Source organism: Amblyomma americanum, chromosome 3, assembly GCF_052857255.1.
Source record: "Amblyomma americanum isolate KBUSLIRL-KWMA chromosome 3, ASM5285725v1, whole genome shotgun sequence".
Taxonomy (NCBI): domain Eukaryota; kingdom Metazoa; phylum Arthropoda; class Arachnida; order Ixodida; family Ixodidae; genus Amblyomma; species Amblyomma americanum.
In genome coordinates this window covers 67,727,118-67,745,157 of record NC_135499.1, presented here as the reverse complement: position 1 = coordinate 67,745,157, position 18,040 = coordinate 67,727,118, and the positions used below count along the sequence as shown (strand labels likewise).

The following is an 18,040-nucleotide window of genomic DNA, read 5'->3' as shown; positions in this document are numbered from 1 at the left end:
AGGATGGCCGTGACGGACACCTGTCATGGCGGACAGGCAAGACTCGCCAAAAATGGGGGAAGACAGGGGCGACCCTTAATCTGGTTTCCCGGAGCGACAGACGAACCCCTTCATGCTTATTAGCTGTGTCCCGCCGTCGGTAGCGCGGCAGCATCGTGGGCCCCTTCGCCCCCTCCTCTGTTGCTGACGGGCGACGCGGACCGATGGTGGGTGACGGTATGCATGCCTGAGGCAAGGATTAGCTCCGAAGGGAGAGCGTGTGGATACTCTCACTTGAGAGAGAGTGGTGGCGTTTTTGTTGTTTATTTAGTTTGTGTTGTTAACAAGACTCTGGGTTCGAGGCTAAGCCCAACCCAAGGGGTTGTCCCCATCTCGCATGTTATATTTGATTGGAGAATTGATGCTTTGGGCGGGCCACTGAAAATGACCGCCCTTAGTCCTTTGTTAATCAAGTCCAGTCCAGTCTGAGCTGGGGCTCCATGCTTAGCATGTAATGTGATGCTAATTAGGCTCTAACCTGCCCGGTCGATGAGTAAGGTAGTGCAAAGTTTGTTCTTTTGTAAATTCAGTTCTGCTTTTTCCAGTTTAACTTTCTGTATATGTATGTTGTAAATATATGCTCTGCTGTCATCATCTACAAGCTCGCCTCCTGTCCATCTTCCAAGCCGAACGACACTAGAGGAAGGGTTTGTGAACCATCCTCGAAGAAACCAACGACCTTTTGAAATTCTACTGGGGCCTTAGTTTAGGTACCAATCGTTTATCTCATTTCCGACAGTGTAAGTAATGCATTGCAGATGCAAAGAAAGTACGGGTATTTGTGCCCATTTGAATACATACGCATAGCGGCACGTGATTAGCTAGCCGGTTGTCTTATTCGGAGAGCAACCGAAGGAAGTGAGGCTGCAGAACATTTTGGAGAACAGCTCTAGCAGCTTGGTGTGTAGACGATGGTGACGAAATGTCGCATTGACACAATGAGTTTAAGCATCTCGCTAGTACGAGAATGAGTAAGGTCTGAAGATGCGCAGTCGCATCTTTGAGAGCTGAGCTGGAACATTGATTCTCAGCCTCGAGCGATCTTGCTTTTTTGAGAAGAACCCGTAAATTAAACAGAGCATGGGCTAAAATTTAAGCAGACTTTCGATATTCGGGTGGTTTAGGGAGATCAGAGCTTTGATCGATAAGGGATGAAGTTTCATTTAAAATTTGTAGGCCTTGACACACCACCGTTCATCGTACAACGCGGCAGTCTGTCCTTGGCGACCTCAGATGTGACGCGGACGCTCGCATTGACCCTAAATTCGGGCAAAATTGAGGGGTCATTATTGTGAACCAGGATTTTGTTTGAGATTACAAGGAAGCCTGGTGGTCTTGAGTGAATTGAGGGTGCTTGCGCGTGGGGCAGTGCTTTGTTGCTCGTAACGTAAATAAATAAATAATGTCCCATCTATGCTTTCCTTTGATGGTGGTATGGTGCGTTCGGTTTTTTCTTTGGCGTTGATATTGCAAGCCAAGAAATCAACGTGGACGCAGGGCCATCTCTTCATGCCCAGCGGTAGGGAACGCTGGCCAGTCGAGATTTTCCGGGCCGCGGAGGAGTTGCTAAGATCGGCGCCAGCGGGTCTCATCATTAGCAACGGAGACAGCAACTCTTACCTGCTAGAAACTAAAGCTAACCTTCTTCGGGATGGTCCCGAGCAACGCGATAAGCATCGCTCCCATGTTCTCGACACGAGTACCCCGAAAAGGGTCGCCCGAGGGGAATTCCGGGCGCAGAGGAGAGGCCGCCGCAGTAAACGAGCGGCAGCTAATCCCCAAATGTCGTGACTAAGTAGGGGGAACTAATGCGGCCGCGGCGGCGGGTTGGCGGTCGTCGTCCGGTACCTTCGCCGGCCCGGCTAATGGCACAACCACTTTGGCGTCAAGTAGGCCGACCTGAAGCTCCGGCCTTCCAGTCGGATTATTGCAATGAAGAAACAGGTGTCAGCACCGGGTGAGAACTTACGGCTGGCCGGAAAACCACCTCCTCCCCAGTCGACCCAACGGCATCCTCCTCTCTCCCTGGCTCGACATGTGACGTGGGCGTGTCCCTATGTGCGGTGGTGCGTGTTTGTGCGCGAGAATGCAAGTTTTAGGCCACTCCCACTCTGCCTAGGGCGTCCTCAGCCTGGGCAATCTAGGGATGAAGAACTGTATAAAACTGGACGGCGAGTGCAGTGGATTATCCTCCTCCATCCTGCTTTTGCATCCTCTATTATCTTACGTTAATATCCTCTCTTTAAAGTGAAGCTCACTTTTGATCTCTGAACTCTGCAAATATGTAAATAAATCCTCTCGTAATCTTCCTCCCATTACCCAACTCCTTTAACTCGTCGGCAGTCCTGTACTGGTGGTGGCGGTGGTCGGAGCATGCATCGTTCCTGACCTGTGGTCCCGCCAGAGTACGACTGCCGAACCCCACACCCAACAATGGGCTGTTCGCGGAAGGTCCTCCAGCCCCGCCGAGAAAACTAAACAAGGCAACCTACTGAGGTCAGGATCCTAGCACACGAGTGGACTATTATCCTCAAGCGAGCATGCCGCATAAAGATGCCGCACCGCCGACGTCAACGCTGCAAACAAAGAGCAGCTCGTCCACGACACAATCCGACTTCGGAATGACGCCCCCATATCAAAGAAAGCACATCTGACTTCGAACTGGCTATCTACGGCCGGAAAGTTACCACTCTAATCGACACAGGAGCCGATTATTCGATGATGAAGGGAACATTCGCAGCACATCCAAGGAAAATCACGTCCTCTTGTGACGGACCACAAACTCGCGCCTCAGAAGGTCACCTCATTATGCTGTCGGGACGATACAAACCGTGAGTGACCGTCGAGTTAATCCTATCTTCCGAACTTCGTTGCGCTACAGATATGTTTCTGCGACGTGATGTTAAGCATGGGTTTTCTTAATGAACATCAGGCGATCATCGACCTACGTTGCGAGATCATTACGGTTTCGACAGATGAAGCCATCCCTTAGATGAAAACCATACAGCAGCATGTTGGCCTGAGTGCCCTGGATGAACAAGTTGGCGTCCCACTCCTATCAATCATCATGGTTGCCGTAGGTGCCACTTCGAAGAGTACCAGCGCCATCAAGTCGTCTGGCCTAACCTTCAAAGCAGAGAAGTGTGACTTTGCCTATGAAGAGCTGCTGTTTGTAGGCCACATCGCTAGCAGGGAGGGAGTACGCCCAGTCGCGCAGAATACAGCTGCCATTAAACAGTTTCCACCGCCGACCGATTAGAAAGCAGTGCGGAGATTCCTGGGACTGTGCGCATAACAGACGATTTCTGAAGGCCTTTTTGCGCATCGCCGAGCCCCTGACGAAGGCAGACATGCCATTTAAATGGAAATCACCGCAAGGAGAAGCCTCGAAAAAACATCAGCGTCGTTTACAGTCAGCACTGATCCTCGCGCATTTTGATGAAAACGCCGATACTGAAGTTCATACCGACGCAAGCAGCGTGGGCCTAGGCGGCGTGCTCGTTCAAAAAAGTGACAGGCTGGAGAAAGTCATCGCATACGCTAGCCGTTCCCTTTCCAATGCCGAGGCTAACTACTCGACAACTGAGAAGGAGTTCCTTGCCATTATCTGGGCTACGTCGAAATTGCTCCCCTACCTGTATGGACGACCGTTCAAGGTAGTCAGCGATCGCCACGTGCTGTACTGGCTTGCCAAGTTGAAGGACCCCTCTTTCCGCACCTCTCGGTGAAGCCTGCGCCTCCAGGAGTTCGACGTCGCCGTCGTTTACCAGTCCATACGCAAGCACTCAGACGCAAACTGCCTGTCACGAGCCCCTGTAGACGTACCGCCGCCGGACGACGATAAGGACGCCTTTCTGGAACTCATTAGGTAAAGCTCTTTTGCACAGCAGCAACGCTGGGATCCCGACCTTAAACGCTACATCGAGTACCTGCAAGGCAAGGTTTCTTCACCCCTGCCTCGTTCTGCGAGGATTCTCCTTATTCTGTGTACAGAGTGATGTCATAGTGAAGAAGGACTTCGCAGCGAACAAAACAGTCCACCTCCTTGTGCCTGGAAGTCTCCGCGAAGGCGTTCTACATGCTTCTCACGACGAGTCGGTAGCTGGACATCTTGGGTTTTCTCTCACCCTCCGCCTCATTCAAGACTATTCCTGGCCGCGACTGTATGCCGATGTCGCACATTATCTGAAAACCTTCCGAAATTGTCAGCGACGATAGACCCCTCCCACCCGACTAGCAAGATTTCTGCGCCTTATTAAACCCCCTCAAGACATGCAAAAGGGAATAATGGCGCAGCATCAAGTGACTAGGACTGCAGGAGAGCACGCCCTCCTACCTTCCTAGTCACTTGATGCTGCGCCATTATTCCCTTTAGCATGTCAGACCAACTTGCCCAATCCTATAGGCTTCCCCCTCAATACCCTTCCGACAGATCGGCATGGACCTGCTTGGCCCTTTCCTGAAATGAACGCCTGAAAATAAGCGGGTCATCTAGGCGACACCGAGGAAAAAGGCCTACCGAACGGAACAGCAGCAGAAGCCTTCTTTCACTCCCTCCTTTATCCCTTCTCTTACAGCGCGGTTCAGGTGTCCACCGATGTATGAGACAGATACTGCGGGATTTTCTTTCCGCCAAAACCAATTAATATTACTATTATTAGAAGCCGCCAAATTTTAAAGCAAAAGCGTTACTGGCCTGGCGCGAATTTCGCATTGGGCTGCAGTGTGACCTCGATTTGACCGGACCTGAGCAGCTGCGTCGCCGCCTGACTATGTGACTTGCCGCGCAAAAGGAGCGCCGCGCTACCCTATTCAGTGCGAGCTGGTTCATGCATGAGAGCGAGGCCGGGCCGTGTTCTCTCAGCGTTGCGCGTGAGCGGGGGCTTTGAGCCTTCGTCGGAAAGCGGCGTGTGACCACCCGGCGGATATTGCCCGGCGAGCTGCTTCACTGGAGAGGGTCCGCAATGCCAAGCACGCGAAGCTAGCGTAAGAGACTGAGGAAGAGCGAGCTGGCGCACCGGGACGTGCGAGCACAGACGCCATGGGGGAGAGCCGACTAGCCTGCGTGCAGTGCACGCGCGCAGTACTACCGGAACCAGGCAGAGCGATTATCCAGCCGACAAAACCACTTCACCGACCATCGGGCAGTCCTCGTAGCAATAAAAGAGGAAAACTAAACAGTGACACCACAGCTCAACGACCGTGTCTAACTCACCGTCAAACTCTGATTAGCCAAGCTTAATCACAGCATAAATAAATCGTTCGCTTGTATATCCAGGCTTAGGCACAGTTAAGCCACAGCCATTTTTTCCTGGAGTGCATTCTTGTGCGACACGACGCTCCCGATGCGCTCATCGCGAACAGAGGAACGGCGTTCACGACGGAGTCATCCTGCGCTACAGCCAAACAAGCCACTAAAGGACACCTGTATGCCATCCGCAGACCAAAGGACTGACGGGACGCCAGAACAAAACCATCGCTTATATGCACTCCATGTATGTCGTCAATGCCGAACACAAGACTTGGGCCGTTATCCTGCCTGACATCGGCTACGCCTACAACACCGCAGTGCAGATCACACAGGCGTCACATTTTGGGCTCGGCCATAGCAGGGAGCCCACGGCCACGCTAGACGCCCTTTTCGCCATTTCAATGCGAAAGCCTTTAATGGCTCATACTCGCGGTGACGGTCCGTCCGTTACATCGAAAGCCTGGAACAGTGCCAGCTGTGACCCTCCCCCGCACCGGTGCGCACCCTCCTCGGCGACAGGTGGCGGCGCCAAAGCAAATGCGTAGCTGCGCATAGCAACAGTGACGTCACCTGCACCGGCAGGTGGAGCGAGTACGCGCTGCGACGGCGCTCCTTCGCCAGACGTGTGGTTGCATGGCGCCCACAGTCGAATGGCCACAGGCACAGCCTCCTCTATTTTTAGAGGAGGCTATGCCACGGGCTTTCCCCAAACACTTTAGAATTTCAAAAGTGTCCTAATTTTTTTGTTCCACTCAGAAATGTAAAAAAATATAAAAGATAGATAGAGAGAGAGAGAGAGACCGGAGCAGGGACGCTTTGCCAGGCTTAACGCCAATTGAAGATAAATGAAAAGGAGCTTAATGCTCCAAAGAAAAACAAACTGTTTAAAGGCACACCATACTTCCCAGCGCTAAATCTCTCTCCAAGGAAGACACCGTCTCCTGGAGGCTGCTACAGACGGGCTCATACACGAATCTAAATACACTCAACAATATACAACCCACACAATACAGAGACAAATGCCCATGGCGCCATGAAACGCCCACACTCTATCACATAACGTGGGCCTGCCAGAAAATAGAGGTGGCACCAAAAATACCAAACCCGAGTGCGGAACAATGGGAAGGAATGCTCTCCAGCGGCCGTCAGGACGCCCAACTTGGGCTAATCCGGCGAGCACGGCTGGCAGCGGCATCCAGCGGAGCCCTGGACTAGGGGCAGGTGACCATTTGCGACACCATCTGACTCCGCCAAAATCGCTGACCTACACTGTAAAAAAAGTGTGTAAAATTACAGGCGTTTTTGCAGAAATTTACTGTTGCCGCACGGAAAAAATCTCCTACTGGAAAAAACAGAAAGGTGATCAAGCAAAAAAACAGACATTTTGTTTTTGACCGCCGTGGTCTAGTCACGTGCGTCTCTATTAAGAAGTAAGCTACGAATAATGCACCTGAACACCTTAAAAACATCCGTTTATTTTTTAAAGCCTAGAGTGTAGTAAACTAAATTTTTCGCACAACTAGTACTATGAGGTAGCTTTTGATGCGGAGCTGCACTTCGCAAGATGACTTCCGCATGAAGAGGGGTTTGGTGTCTTCGTGCATCTATTTATTCGTTTCATTTGGAAAGGTGAGTGAACAAACAATCTCTGCCACTTGATACAGACAGTGCGATTTGCTTTGTGTCACCGGTGGAAATCTCTAAACTATATTGTAGATGTTGCGTACGATGGAGGTGGATTACTGTAGCGAAATATTAAGGCATGGGCACATAGCTCGCATCTCACTAAATAGCGGGAAAGCCCTAGCCCTGCGTAACTTTCATCCTCCGCCTTGCGGTTTCAAGCTGCCTACGCTCCGTAAACTGTTCATGGTGAAGGTGCAGCTTTGACACGCAGTTAAAAGTTAAAACGAACAGGACGAGCGCTCACGCGCGAATCACGTGCCGCCGCGGACGCCGCCGTAGCGGCAAGCGTCGTGTGTCTATTCCATATTTCATTGTGCTAGCTTCTAAATCGTGCCGCGGCCTCGCTACCGCAACCACGCAGCCCTTAATTTTCATCGCATTCACGATTGCCTCTAAAGGCTATTGAAACCTTTGCAGCGTGTTTTAACGTGGTGTGTGCGTTAAATTTGAGATCTGCCAGGGCTCGGGTTCTCGCTTGAGCTTCGACTCGCGGCATTGGCCGCCGCGCCGACTGTCGTCATTCGGCCGGCGCACCGGCCACTCGCGCGAGCCGAACCAGTCTCGCGAGATTCCAGCCCTGCGTCAGCTTGTTTCGAATGCAGCGGCATCGCATCTTGCTCACGCGGAGCTACGGCGGAGGCCGTTCGGCTCACGGTATCTTTGAATTCACGAGTATTCAGACTCTGCATGCGTACGCGAACTTTCTCGAGTAAACAAAGCTGCGGTCTTGGCCCTTGCCTAGCTGTCGACAAGCAACGTCGACCCGGAGGTGGATCGTTCGTTTCCAGCTTTGCGGTTGCTACGCGGCCTGCGCTCCCCCGTGTATTGCGGTGGAGCATGTCTTCGCCTCAGTAGGCTCGGCGGCCTGGTCGCCGCCGCTGTATCGGCATAAGCGTCAAATAGATTCCACACGGCTTTTGCTATGGCTGTGAAATATAATCTGAAAATTTTAATGTTGAATATGCTGTTTGATCTGTTTGTCGGCTAATGAGACTACCATATTGGACTATATCACGTATTACGGACAGTTCTGGACGGTGAGATGAATGTTATGCGGGGAACGGGTCGTCGGTCACCCGCACGTGTCAGTTCTCTTCGGAGGCTGGCGCAGAATTGCAAACGGCGTAGATGCTTGACAGCATGCTTAAATTACAATGAAATGAACACTACCTGAACTCGAGGTAGTAAAGGACTAAATACTGACACTTAATTACCGACCCTTAATTAACGATAAACAATTAGTGAATAAAATGGCTATAAATGCTCCGAATTTAATCAGACGAACGGTATTTGACCTGGAGGTAGTAAAGGAGAAATGGTGACCTCTGATAAGTGACCCTTCATTAGTCAAAAGCAATTAGGGAATTAAATTACCAGAAAATCAACCAAATCAACAGTACTTGAACTTGACATAATAATTTAACAATTAGTAGTACCTGAATAGTGACCGCTAATTATTGAAGAGTAATTAGTGACTTAAATAACCAAAATTCTCCGAATGTAATCAAATTAACAGTACTTGAACTGGACATTGCAGAGGACTAAATATACTTGTATTGAATAAAACTGATTACTTATAATCAGTTTTGGTCCAGTTTGGCTGAGGTCAATTTTTGGGTGAACCATGCTGAAATTTGGCGGTGGCCCGGGCACCAAATTCCAAGTTAACTCATGTTCGGGTCATGGTTGACCCTGGTTATGGCTATCATGTGTAAGCACAGTGTCATCACTATGCTTGGCTAACTGTTATAGTGTTCTTATGCAGCTGCTGCTATGCAGCTGCTTCTCAAGTAAGCAAGAGCAGAATTTTCTTGGGGTAGGAACCTCCGGATTAGTGCTTTCGCGCTAAAAAACTGGCAGAAATGCATTCACAACCTGAGCGGAAGGCTCCCGGCCTTTGTAAAGTAGTAGATACTAACTTAAGGCATCCGCAATCACGCTGCAGCTCAGTCAAGAGAGCCTGTAACTAAGCCAAAATAAAACCGCAATCATCACGCACTAGTGCATGGCCGCGGTATTCAAAGCAAATGCGACGATAGAAGTACAACGTGGACTAGCTAACACTGATCATCCATTTACTTTGCGTGACAGATGCATATATCAGAGAACAAGCCTAAATAACAGCTCCTATGTAAGGCACTGTTTGGGTTTGAGTATAAAAAAAGAAAACGACTTCTACCATGTTCAGGACAGGTGTGTTAAAGCTTATGTATTCAAATGCATGCTGTTCACAGTACAAATTAGTATCTACGGTGCTGCTATACTAATTGGTTGAAAGTCAGCATGCGAGGCGTCTCCCAATTAATGATTGATCATACTGAGCTCAAGGCAATTTTTATCTAACGTATGTACAATCGTGGTAGCGCAGGAAGGATGAGCATCACGATCGACAAAAAATGTACAATTAAGGCGACGCGTTAAAGCCGAAAAATAAGAAAGGTGGCTTACTTCCTGCTGTGGCGGCAAGAACTAGTGGCGCAGGTTAAGTGCCCATCTCCCATACTCCCATACTCTCCCAGTTTCTATCCTTGTATAGCTAACAATCTTAAAGTTATGTGGATAAAAATTTAATTATTTCCATTCTGGTTTTTTCAGCGATGTACTCCTACAGCATATGCAGCAACATTACTTCGTCCCTCTCTTCCTTCTACAAGCACATCGCTTTGCACAAAAATGTGAACCAGTTCCGCGTCAAGTGCCCTTTTCGAAGTTGTTGCAAGAAGTTCCGTAAAGTCGGCAGCGTGTACAGCCACATGTGCCGTGAACACAGACAAGCACAACGTGCAGAAGGCGAAAGCCGCAGTGCTATAACTGTTCACAGATGTGACTTCGTGTGCTCTGTGGATGCCTGCATTCAGCTCTGCAAAGATTATAAATCTCTTGTGGCACACTTGAAATGTCACATTACCGAAGGGACAGAGGTGAAGTGCCCATTTCAGAACTGCAGCAAAGCGTACAAGAACAAGGCTTCTTTCTCCTCCCACCTTTCACGCTACCACGTAAAGGCCACAAACTCAGCTCCACAATCGCAGGTTCAAACTATGGTCAGTGCAATTGCTTCAGAAGCTGTCACAGGAAATATTCAGTCTGCTGAGAACTCCTGGGACAACGAGTTTGAAGAAGCTCCAATTGCAAGTACTCATGACGGTTCCCCCAGAGACTGCCAGGAAACATGCAGTGACGAAGTTACTGATGCTTTCGCTCATCTATACCTGAGATTGCTGTCAGAGCGTCACGTTCCTTCATCCACTGTGCAGCTGATAGCAGAGGCTATATATGACATTCAGACCGCTAACGTTTCGACGTTTGCATGACTTCCATTCTTAAAGCTAGGCTCAAACATGTTGTGTGCAGTGAAGAAGTTGACAAGATAATCGACGAAGCTTTTGAAGCAGATCTTGTCTTAGCTGTGCACAGAGATCCGGGTGGTGTGTTCCGCAGTAAGCACACCCGTAACTTGCATTTCAAGAAACGCTTTCTCTTTGTGGAGCCTGTTACAATACTACTGGGAAGAAACAAAAGAAATAGGGATGCAACATTCTACTGCGTGCCAGTATTAAAAACACTGGAGGCCATGCTAGAAAATGAAGCTGTGGTTTAGTAGTGTGATAAACTCTTACCAAACACCAACAGAGTAATCAAAGACTTAACCGATGGCAGTGTTTTCAAGTCTATTTTACTTTACAAGGATCATCCAAAAGCGTTAAAGCTAATTCTTTTCCAGGATGCTTTCGAAGTCGTAAACCCACTCGGTTCTGCGAAGAAGAGCACAAGCTGCTTGCAGTTTATTTAAATCTTGGCAATCTTTATTCATGGAAGAGGTGCTCAACTGACTCCATCAAGCTCTGCTTGCTTTGCAGTGAGACTTACTTTAAATACTTTGGTCAAGACAAAATATTTGCACCCCTGATTGATGATCTGAAAAAGCTCGAAGCAGGCACAGTCGTCACTACAAAGGGCACACGTCTGATTGGCACAGTGTGCGCAATCCTCGGTGACAATCTTGGAAGCCATGGAATTGGTGGCTTTGTTGAAAACTTTAGCAATGCAACACACATCTGCTGATTTTGTTTGGCGGAAAGAAGAGACCTCTTTTCTCCACTTGCATTGTCAGGTGTATTCGAGCTGAGAACACCAGACAATTACAACAGTGCTGTCCTAACCTTAGCAGCCGATAGCTCCTTAAGTGCAGAAAAGGGAGTAAAGTTTAGGTCTTTTTAGGTCTTTGTTCAAAGATCTGAAGTATTTCGACGTTTGTGCACCAGGGCTTCCCCCTTGTTTGGCACACGATCTTTTTGAAGGCATAGTGTCATTCGACCTTTCTTTGTATATACAATATTTTGTCACGGTTTGTGAGTGGATTTCTCTAGAGGATCTCAATAACCGTATAGGTGGCTTTCCTTTTAAGCACAGCGACCTCAATGACAGACCATGTGAGGTTCCTGTAAAGAAATCACTTCGACGCCATGCTATTCAGAACTGGAATATGGTTCGTTTTCTTCCCCTCTTCTTAGTCGGTTCCGTTCAGTCTACAGAGAATAAGGTCTGGAAGCAGGTTCTGTTGCTGTCAGAAATTGTTCTTTTAGTTACTTCGCCAGCAGTTACAAGTGCAATGGCTATGAGGCTCCAAGATATCATCGACGATTACATGACAAGCAAAGCAGCTCTGTTCCCAAATATTCCATTGAGGCCAAAACACCATTACCTTCTTCACTATCCAATGCTTATTATGCAGTTTCGTCCCCTGATCAGATTGTGGACAATGCGATGCGAGGGCAAACACAGCTACTTCAAGAAATGTGCTAGAAATTGTTAAAATTTCAAGAATTTGACGTTGACTTTATCTCAGCGGCATCAGCTTTTCCAAGCTTACAAGAACACAGGAAGCAGTACTGACGTTCTCAACAACGCATCTACTTTCATGATCAGCCTTTGCAGTCCTGAAATTCAGAACGAAGTTCGGGAAGTTGTTTCTGATGAAGGGGAAATTTTCTCAACACAGCAAGCAACTATTCGGGGTCTGTTGTATGGGTGCAAAATGCTAGTTGTAATGTCACGGCAGAACGGCGAACTAAAGTTTGGGGAAATACAGCTGATCCTGTCAAAAGATGCCCGGCATTTTTTTCTTGTAAAAACTGTTAGTACATCGTATGAACCAGGAATGCAGTATTTTAACATCTTAAGTAATGACGGTCCAATCAAGTGCATTGAGCTCGACAGCTGGCTTGACAACACACCATTAATCCAGTACAACCTTGCCCGCTGCAGTTATCCTGTTTTTGTTTTGAAGCATGGATTACTTGATGGAGTTTGAACTGTGTTTTAGATGCTGCAATGGAGTTGGAAGAACGAATTTCCAACTGGCTGCCAGCCCTGGACAAGGAGATTGTAGAGCTGGCAGTCCAGAAGCTGCAGCAATGTGGTGTAGAGTCCCTGGAACATCTGAAGTATGTGGTTGAAAAGGATTTGCAATTTTTAAAGCCCATCAGCAGAAGGATTCTTCTTGAAAGGTTTCACTCAGTGGCTACGCCCAACCCACCAGTGTCACTTTCTCCCAACGACATTCAATCGCCTACAAGCACACAGTGTGCAAGCTTTTCTACACCTTGGGAGGTTTTCCCACCACAGCCTATGAAGGCTTGCCAAGAAGGGAAGCGTCCAGTAAAGAGCGACTTGAATGAAATGGTACGACTTGTGAGTGACCATATTCTTGGCATAAACAGGAAGCCAGGTCGCAAGATCTTGAGGGTCATCGCAGCTGAAATTGTGAGCCATTACCCGAAGACATTCGAGGACACCCTAAATGGGGCAGTAATTGGCTCGGGTATTGAGACACTCTTGTGGAAACTTGAAAACTATTAACAACAAACGAAGGCCAAGCTCTGAGCAGCCACATCAGTTTGAACCGGACGATGAACTGGACTTCAGTGTCAAACGTGTGAAGATTCAGAGAGACTCATATGGGTGTGTGGCATGGCAACCAAAGCTTCCATCTGACGAGACTGCTGACTCACAGGAGAAGAAAAAAGACGACTTGCTGTCGCAGTTCAGGCTTGCGTTTCCAGATGAGACCATGGTTGCACAGCTCATGTCAGAGACTTATGCATCACAACGTCGGCTTATCAATGCATCCAAAAATATTCGAGACATTGAGCGAAGCTGGCCATTTCTGTTTCAGGCAAAGCACCTGACCAACCACGTAAACATCTTGCTAGGCTCAAATGTTGCAAAGACTTTCGATGACCGACTAAAGACTGTTGGACGGCAAGTTTTTCGTTACGCACACAGCCAAGTAAAAAAAGAATGTGTGAAGTCTTGTCTCCAAGAAATAGAAGCTGCCAAAACTAACAGGAAGTCAATGGCAGTTGAATATGAAGCCATGCTACAACTACTGCTCGCAATCTTCGGAGAAGACAAAGAGCTGTTCTACAACCTAACAGAGGTAAAAACTGACAAATGTAGTTTGCATTATTTCCTTGCAGTCGTCGCACGTTAATGCACAATGTGAAGTGTCCCATTAATTTATTCCCCCCCAATAACCAAGTCAGCACTGCCTTTTATAACAGTAGTGCAGTGATTGTTTTACCCACGTCTCTAACATTTGTACTGAGATAACAGAAAAATCTGGAAGTTTTATGTCAACCTTGCCCATAAACAAAAATTTATCCTCAAAACCAGCAGACTTGCTGCGGTGCGTTTTAGCGTGCGACGCAATGGTAACTCATATTTAAGTGAAACGGCGTCTGTGTTGAGGACTTAAGGCAACATTTTTCTTTTATTACATGCCATTGACTGATCCTAATGCTAATGCACATGTGAATTGGATTTTTCATATAAGGAGATGGCCAGCGACGATGACTTGGGGGATCTGCCAAGCTGTCCTTTCATCTGCGCGAAAGGTAAGATACTGATGACTGACTAAAGGGGCAGTTCTTAAAAAAATTGCAGAAAAATGCACTAAATGGTGCTACCTTGTCCGAAATGCAAATCTTTATGATATTAGACAAATGTATGCAATTTATTAAAAGACACTTCCCGCTGATTGAAATGCTTAATGAGTATTGCTGGCTCGATGTGCCTATCTTATATAGGTCAATGCAATCTTCGTCGTTATCCCTTCCTCGTTTTTCACTTATCCTCCTAAACCTAATAGTGATGGACCCACCCCTCTGAATAAAGAGACTTTACGTGTAACTGAAAGACATAATAAAAACAGAAGGACAAAGCGAACAATAATGCTTCCTTCCAATTCTTTTCCAGGATGGACTTTTCTCACTGCTAATTCATACACAATCTGCGTGGACACCCATCCAGTGCTTCATGCATCGAAGCCAGACGAGGCCTTCAAGCTGCTGTTCTTTGCCCATTTTGCTTTTAACATCCAGTACCAGAAGGAGACGAGCCTGTGCTTGGAATTCACACAGAGGTAAGAACTGAAGCCAATGTTCACTCACCTGTACACTTGCCTGACGTCACAGCACGCCCTGTGCAAATGCATACTGCAGTCTGCCAATCTTCCAAAACCTTATTTAGAAAAGCGGTTACTACGCTGCTAAACTCAGTGTACGCGAAGAAAATGCACTTCAACTGAAAAGCTTTTTGAACAGTGTGCGTGTTCATCGAGAATATCATACTGTCAATGAAGTTTGCTTATAGAGGTGAAAGTTGGCATTTCTTCAGTTTGGCATTGAACTAGCACTGGGACGCAATAATGCTAAAGATATTTGGTAGTGTGCTGTAGTATAGGAGCAGCAGCGAAGAAAATTTGCTTTAAGGTAGGGAGTTTTAGCAACATTGTAGTACAAGAAATTAACAATTGATTTACCATTGACTGACGTAATAACATGCCCTCATTATCCAGTCTCATTTTTGAAAATATGTGTCAAACAGCGAGACGTCATAAAGAAACCTTTTATCTCTATAGTTAACAGTACAGCAGCAGCTTGGGATCACGCCTGTGTGCTGTCTATTAGTTCTGCTGGAAGGCTAATGCAAGAGCATACAGACAAGGATGCATTCTAGTAAATGTGAAGGTCTGAGATCAGGTATTTTGTTTGTTTTGTTATAATAAAGCACAACACCAAAAACAAAGCAAGTGACAAGCACGCAACTGTATTATAAACGTTAATTTTTTTTAACCTTTGCAGCCTTCTATTTTAAAAAGTGTGAGAAATGCGCCGGTGCTTTCTATTGTGCTGGATTGTACTGCAAAGTGGACATTATGTACCTCATAAGGATGAATAATTAGATGATTAATCAGCTTAAATTAGCTAACAAACTTTACTATTTCTGCTTTAAAGGGAAGGTTGTATTGCAAATTTATCTGGCAACATCGAAGGTTAGGCTTATTTTTAAATTTTGTTACTCGGCAATGTATTTCGAAGTATCGACGGAAAGCTTGTTCAATTGGCTGGCCCACTTTACCTATCTATACAATGCCGTAACTGCGCATAGTATTCTTGCCGAAATCTAGTTAACTTATACATCATAAAAATACACTAACTGTGCCTGTACTTGCTGCATGCATTAGAAGTGCGAGAAGCGATTTTTCTATGAATATGCAATGGTGGAAAGATGACTCAACGAGCTTTCGTATGTGTATTTTTGTTGGTCGATGTCTGGAATGATACTGCCATTTAGGAGTATTTAAAAACAGCTCATATTCAAAGTTGACGACCATCAATTTTGCAACATAACCTACCTTGCTTCTGAGATGAAAAATAGAAAAGTCAGTCAAAGTTAATTATGTAACTACAGATACATTTGAGGCACCTAATGTCTGCCTTGCTGTACAGTCCAGCTCAGAAGACCACACCGACGTAGCTAAGTATTTAAAACATATCTTCAAAAGTGACAAAAATCACCCGGTATATAAAATATCAATCGGAAGGAAAAAAATTTCTCTCCCGCTCTTTTTCTGCCACATCTCACACACACACACACTTAAGGTAATGGAATCGGGGTACGGATTTCAGGCTGTTTTTTATGAGAGAGGGGTGCGTCCTGACATGGCAAACCGTTGTAGCAAGGTAGGCAAAAGAGACCTAACTTTTTATTAAAGCACGTTTCTCCTTGTTTTATCCGTTCAATCCTCCTCATTCATAGGGCCACATGTACTGTAGTGGCTATGAGTTCCTAGGGCGCATAAGCTACGAACGAGTTCGACACTTTTATCATTACCCACTGGATCAAAACCTCACTTGTGGAGATGAAAGTCGATCTCAAGTCATTCAATATGTGGTAGTAAAATGAGGTGATCACTGAGAAGCAAGGTGTTTAAATGACTTCAGTAGCATCCTTGATACTTCTGTTTCCAATGGTACCTGTATGACCGGAAACTCCAACACATGCTTCGTAAACAATGACACTGTAGAAGCATCGTATGCTCTTTCCGCCCAGCACTGCCTGTGAGTCATGCTGATCTGTGGTTGTTGATAAAACGAATCTTGCTGCTTTATCGCTATGAGGAGCTTGAAAAGGTTTGAGCAGCAAAGTGACGCCTCACAAAGCTTGAGTTTTATTTCTGGGTGGGAACAGGTAAGATATTAGTGTTTTTTTTTACTTAGCTTTTACCCCTCACAACGTAGCGGATCATATATGAGACCTGATTTTTTTAACACATCCGCCCTTGTCAGAGTGGTTGTGCAAGTGTAGAACGAATATATTTTTGTCTTTCAACTATAAAAATTAAGTTTTTGTGCCTGGTCGTTATTGATAGCTCGTGGCTCTTTGTTTCAGGGCTATTGCAGGTATTAATCCTGCAAGAGGAACAAAGGTGCAAAAGAATGGCGGGAAGCAGCACTGCCTGTCACCAAGAGTGGCGGCACTCGTAACGGCTTTGAAAGACTATGACTTTTAGATTTTTAGTTTCTGTTGCTTGTGTTGTATAACATTTTATTATGTTGGGCTCAGGAATAGTTTTCGAGCTATAGAAGACTGCTGATGCTGATGTGACTTTCGATTTAATAAAGTGTTCATTCATATCAAGCTGCTTGGCTTTTGGTTCTCAGGCAATGCTATACTGATGAAAATCAGTGTGTTATGCAAACGTTTCATATTTAGATATTCTTAAATTACTACACGCAACTTCCCTCGAGCAACGAATTATGTAATATCACACTTTCATTGGTATAAACGACGCAAAGATCGTATTTGTAATTTAATGAGCCCTTGTGCTTGCACAGAAACCGTATTTTGTGCGGGGAAAAAATTGTAATAAAAGAACAACTAATAGTAAACAGAACATTGCAGGAATTTCAAATATATTTTCTGCAAACCAAAAAGAAAATTGTGTGTAAATTAACAGGGCAGCCAAAAACAGACAACTAAACTCAATTTGCAGTCACAGATTTTCTGTACATGATAGAAAAGAAACATTATAAAATAACAGAATAACTGAAAACAGAAAAGTGAATTTCACAGATTTTCTATACATGACAGAAAAGAAACACTGTAAAATAACAGAATAACTGAAAACAGAAAAATGAATTTCACAGACATTTTACAAGCTTTCAGTAAATAATTAGAAAGAAAAACCTGAAAATCACAGACTTGCTTCGAAACAGAAAATGAAATTTCACAGAAATTTTACAGGGATTTTCGGTAAATGATAAAAATCTAACATTGTAAAATAACCGAAAAACTGAAAAACGGTAAACAGAACTGTACAGACATTTTCTGGCAGCACAGCTGCCAGAAAATGTCTGTTTTTTTTGAAAAAATTTTTTACAGTGTACTCTCTAGAGCTCAATAAACGTCTTCCTTCCTCCCCAGCGCTACCGAAGAAGATAACGTCTACGTCGACGTCGCCGCCTACCTTGAGCGCGCAGAAGAAACCCGTAGACTCGCCCTATTACGAATCAAAGACCAGCTGCGGACCGGTGCCAGATTCTACAAATTATAAGGACGCAGCGCGGAATACAAGCCAGGAGACTGAGTCAGGGTTTGGACTCCATTCGTTGCCGCGGGTTGAGTGAAAAACTTCTGCGCCGCTATTTCGGCTCGTACAAGGTTCTTCGTTGACTAGGTGAACTGGACTGTGATGTCGCCCCTGAGGAATTGACT

At 46.1% G+C, this 18,040-nt stretch overlaps 2 protein-coding genes across 2 annotated transcripts in view; one reads left to right on the top strand and one right to left on the bottom strand.

Moving 5' to 3' along the window:
* The window catches only part of LOC144123026 (uncharacterized), a 253,091-nt gene that overhangs the window by 193,971 nt on the left and 41,080 nt on the right, over nt 1–18,040 (bottom strand). The window lies entirely within an intron of this gene.
* On the top strand, nt 6,903–16,876 carry LOC144123025 (uncharacterized). Its single transcript, XM_077655951.1, has 4 exons — nt 6,903–6,919; nt 13,815–13,875; nt 14,237–14,402; nt 16,715–16,876. Exons 2-4 carry the CDS (start codon nt 13,818–13,820, stop codon nt 16,833–16,835), a joined length of 345 nt encoding a protein of 114 aa, XP_077512077.1. The 5' UTR covers nt 6,903–6,919; nt 13,815–13,817; the 3' UTR covers nt 16,836–16,876.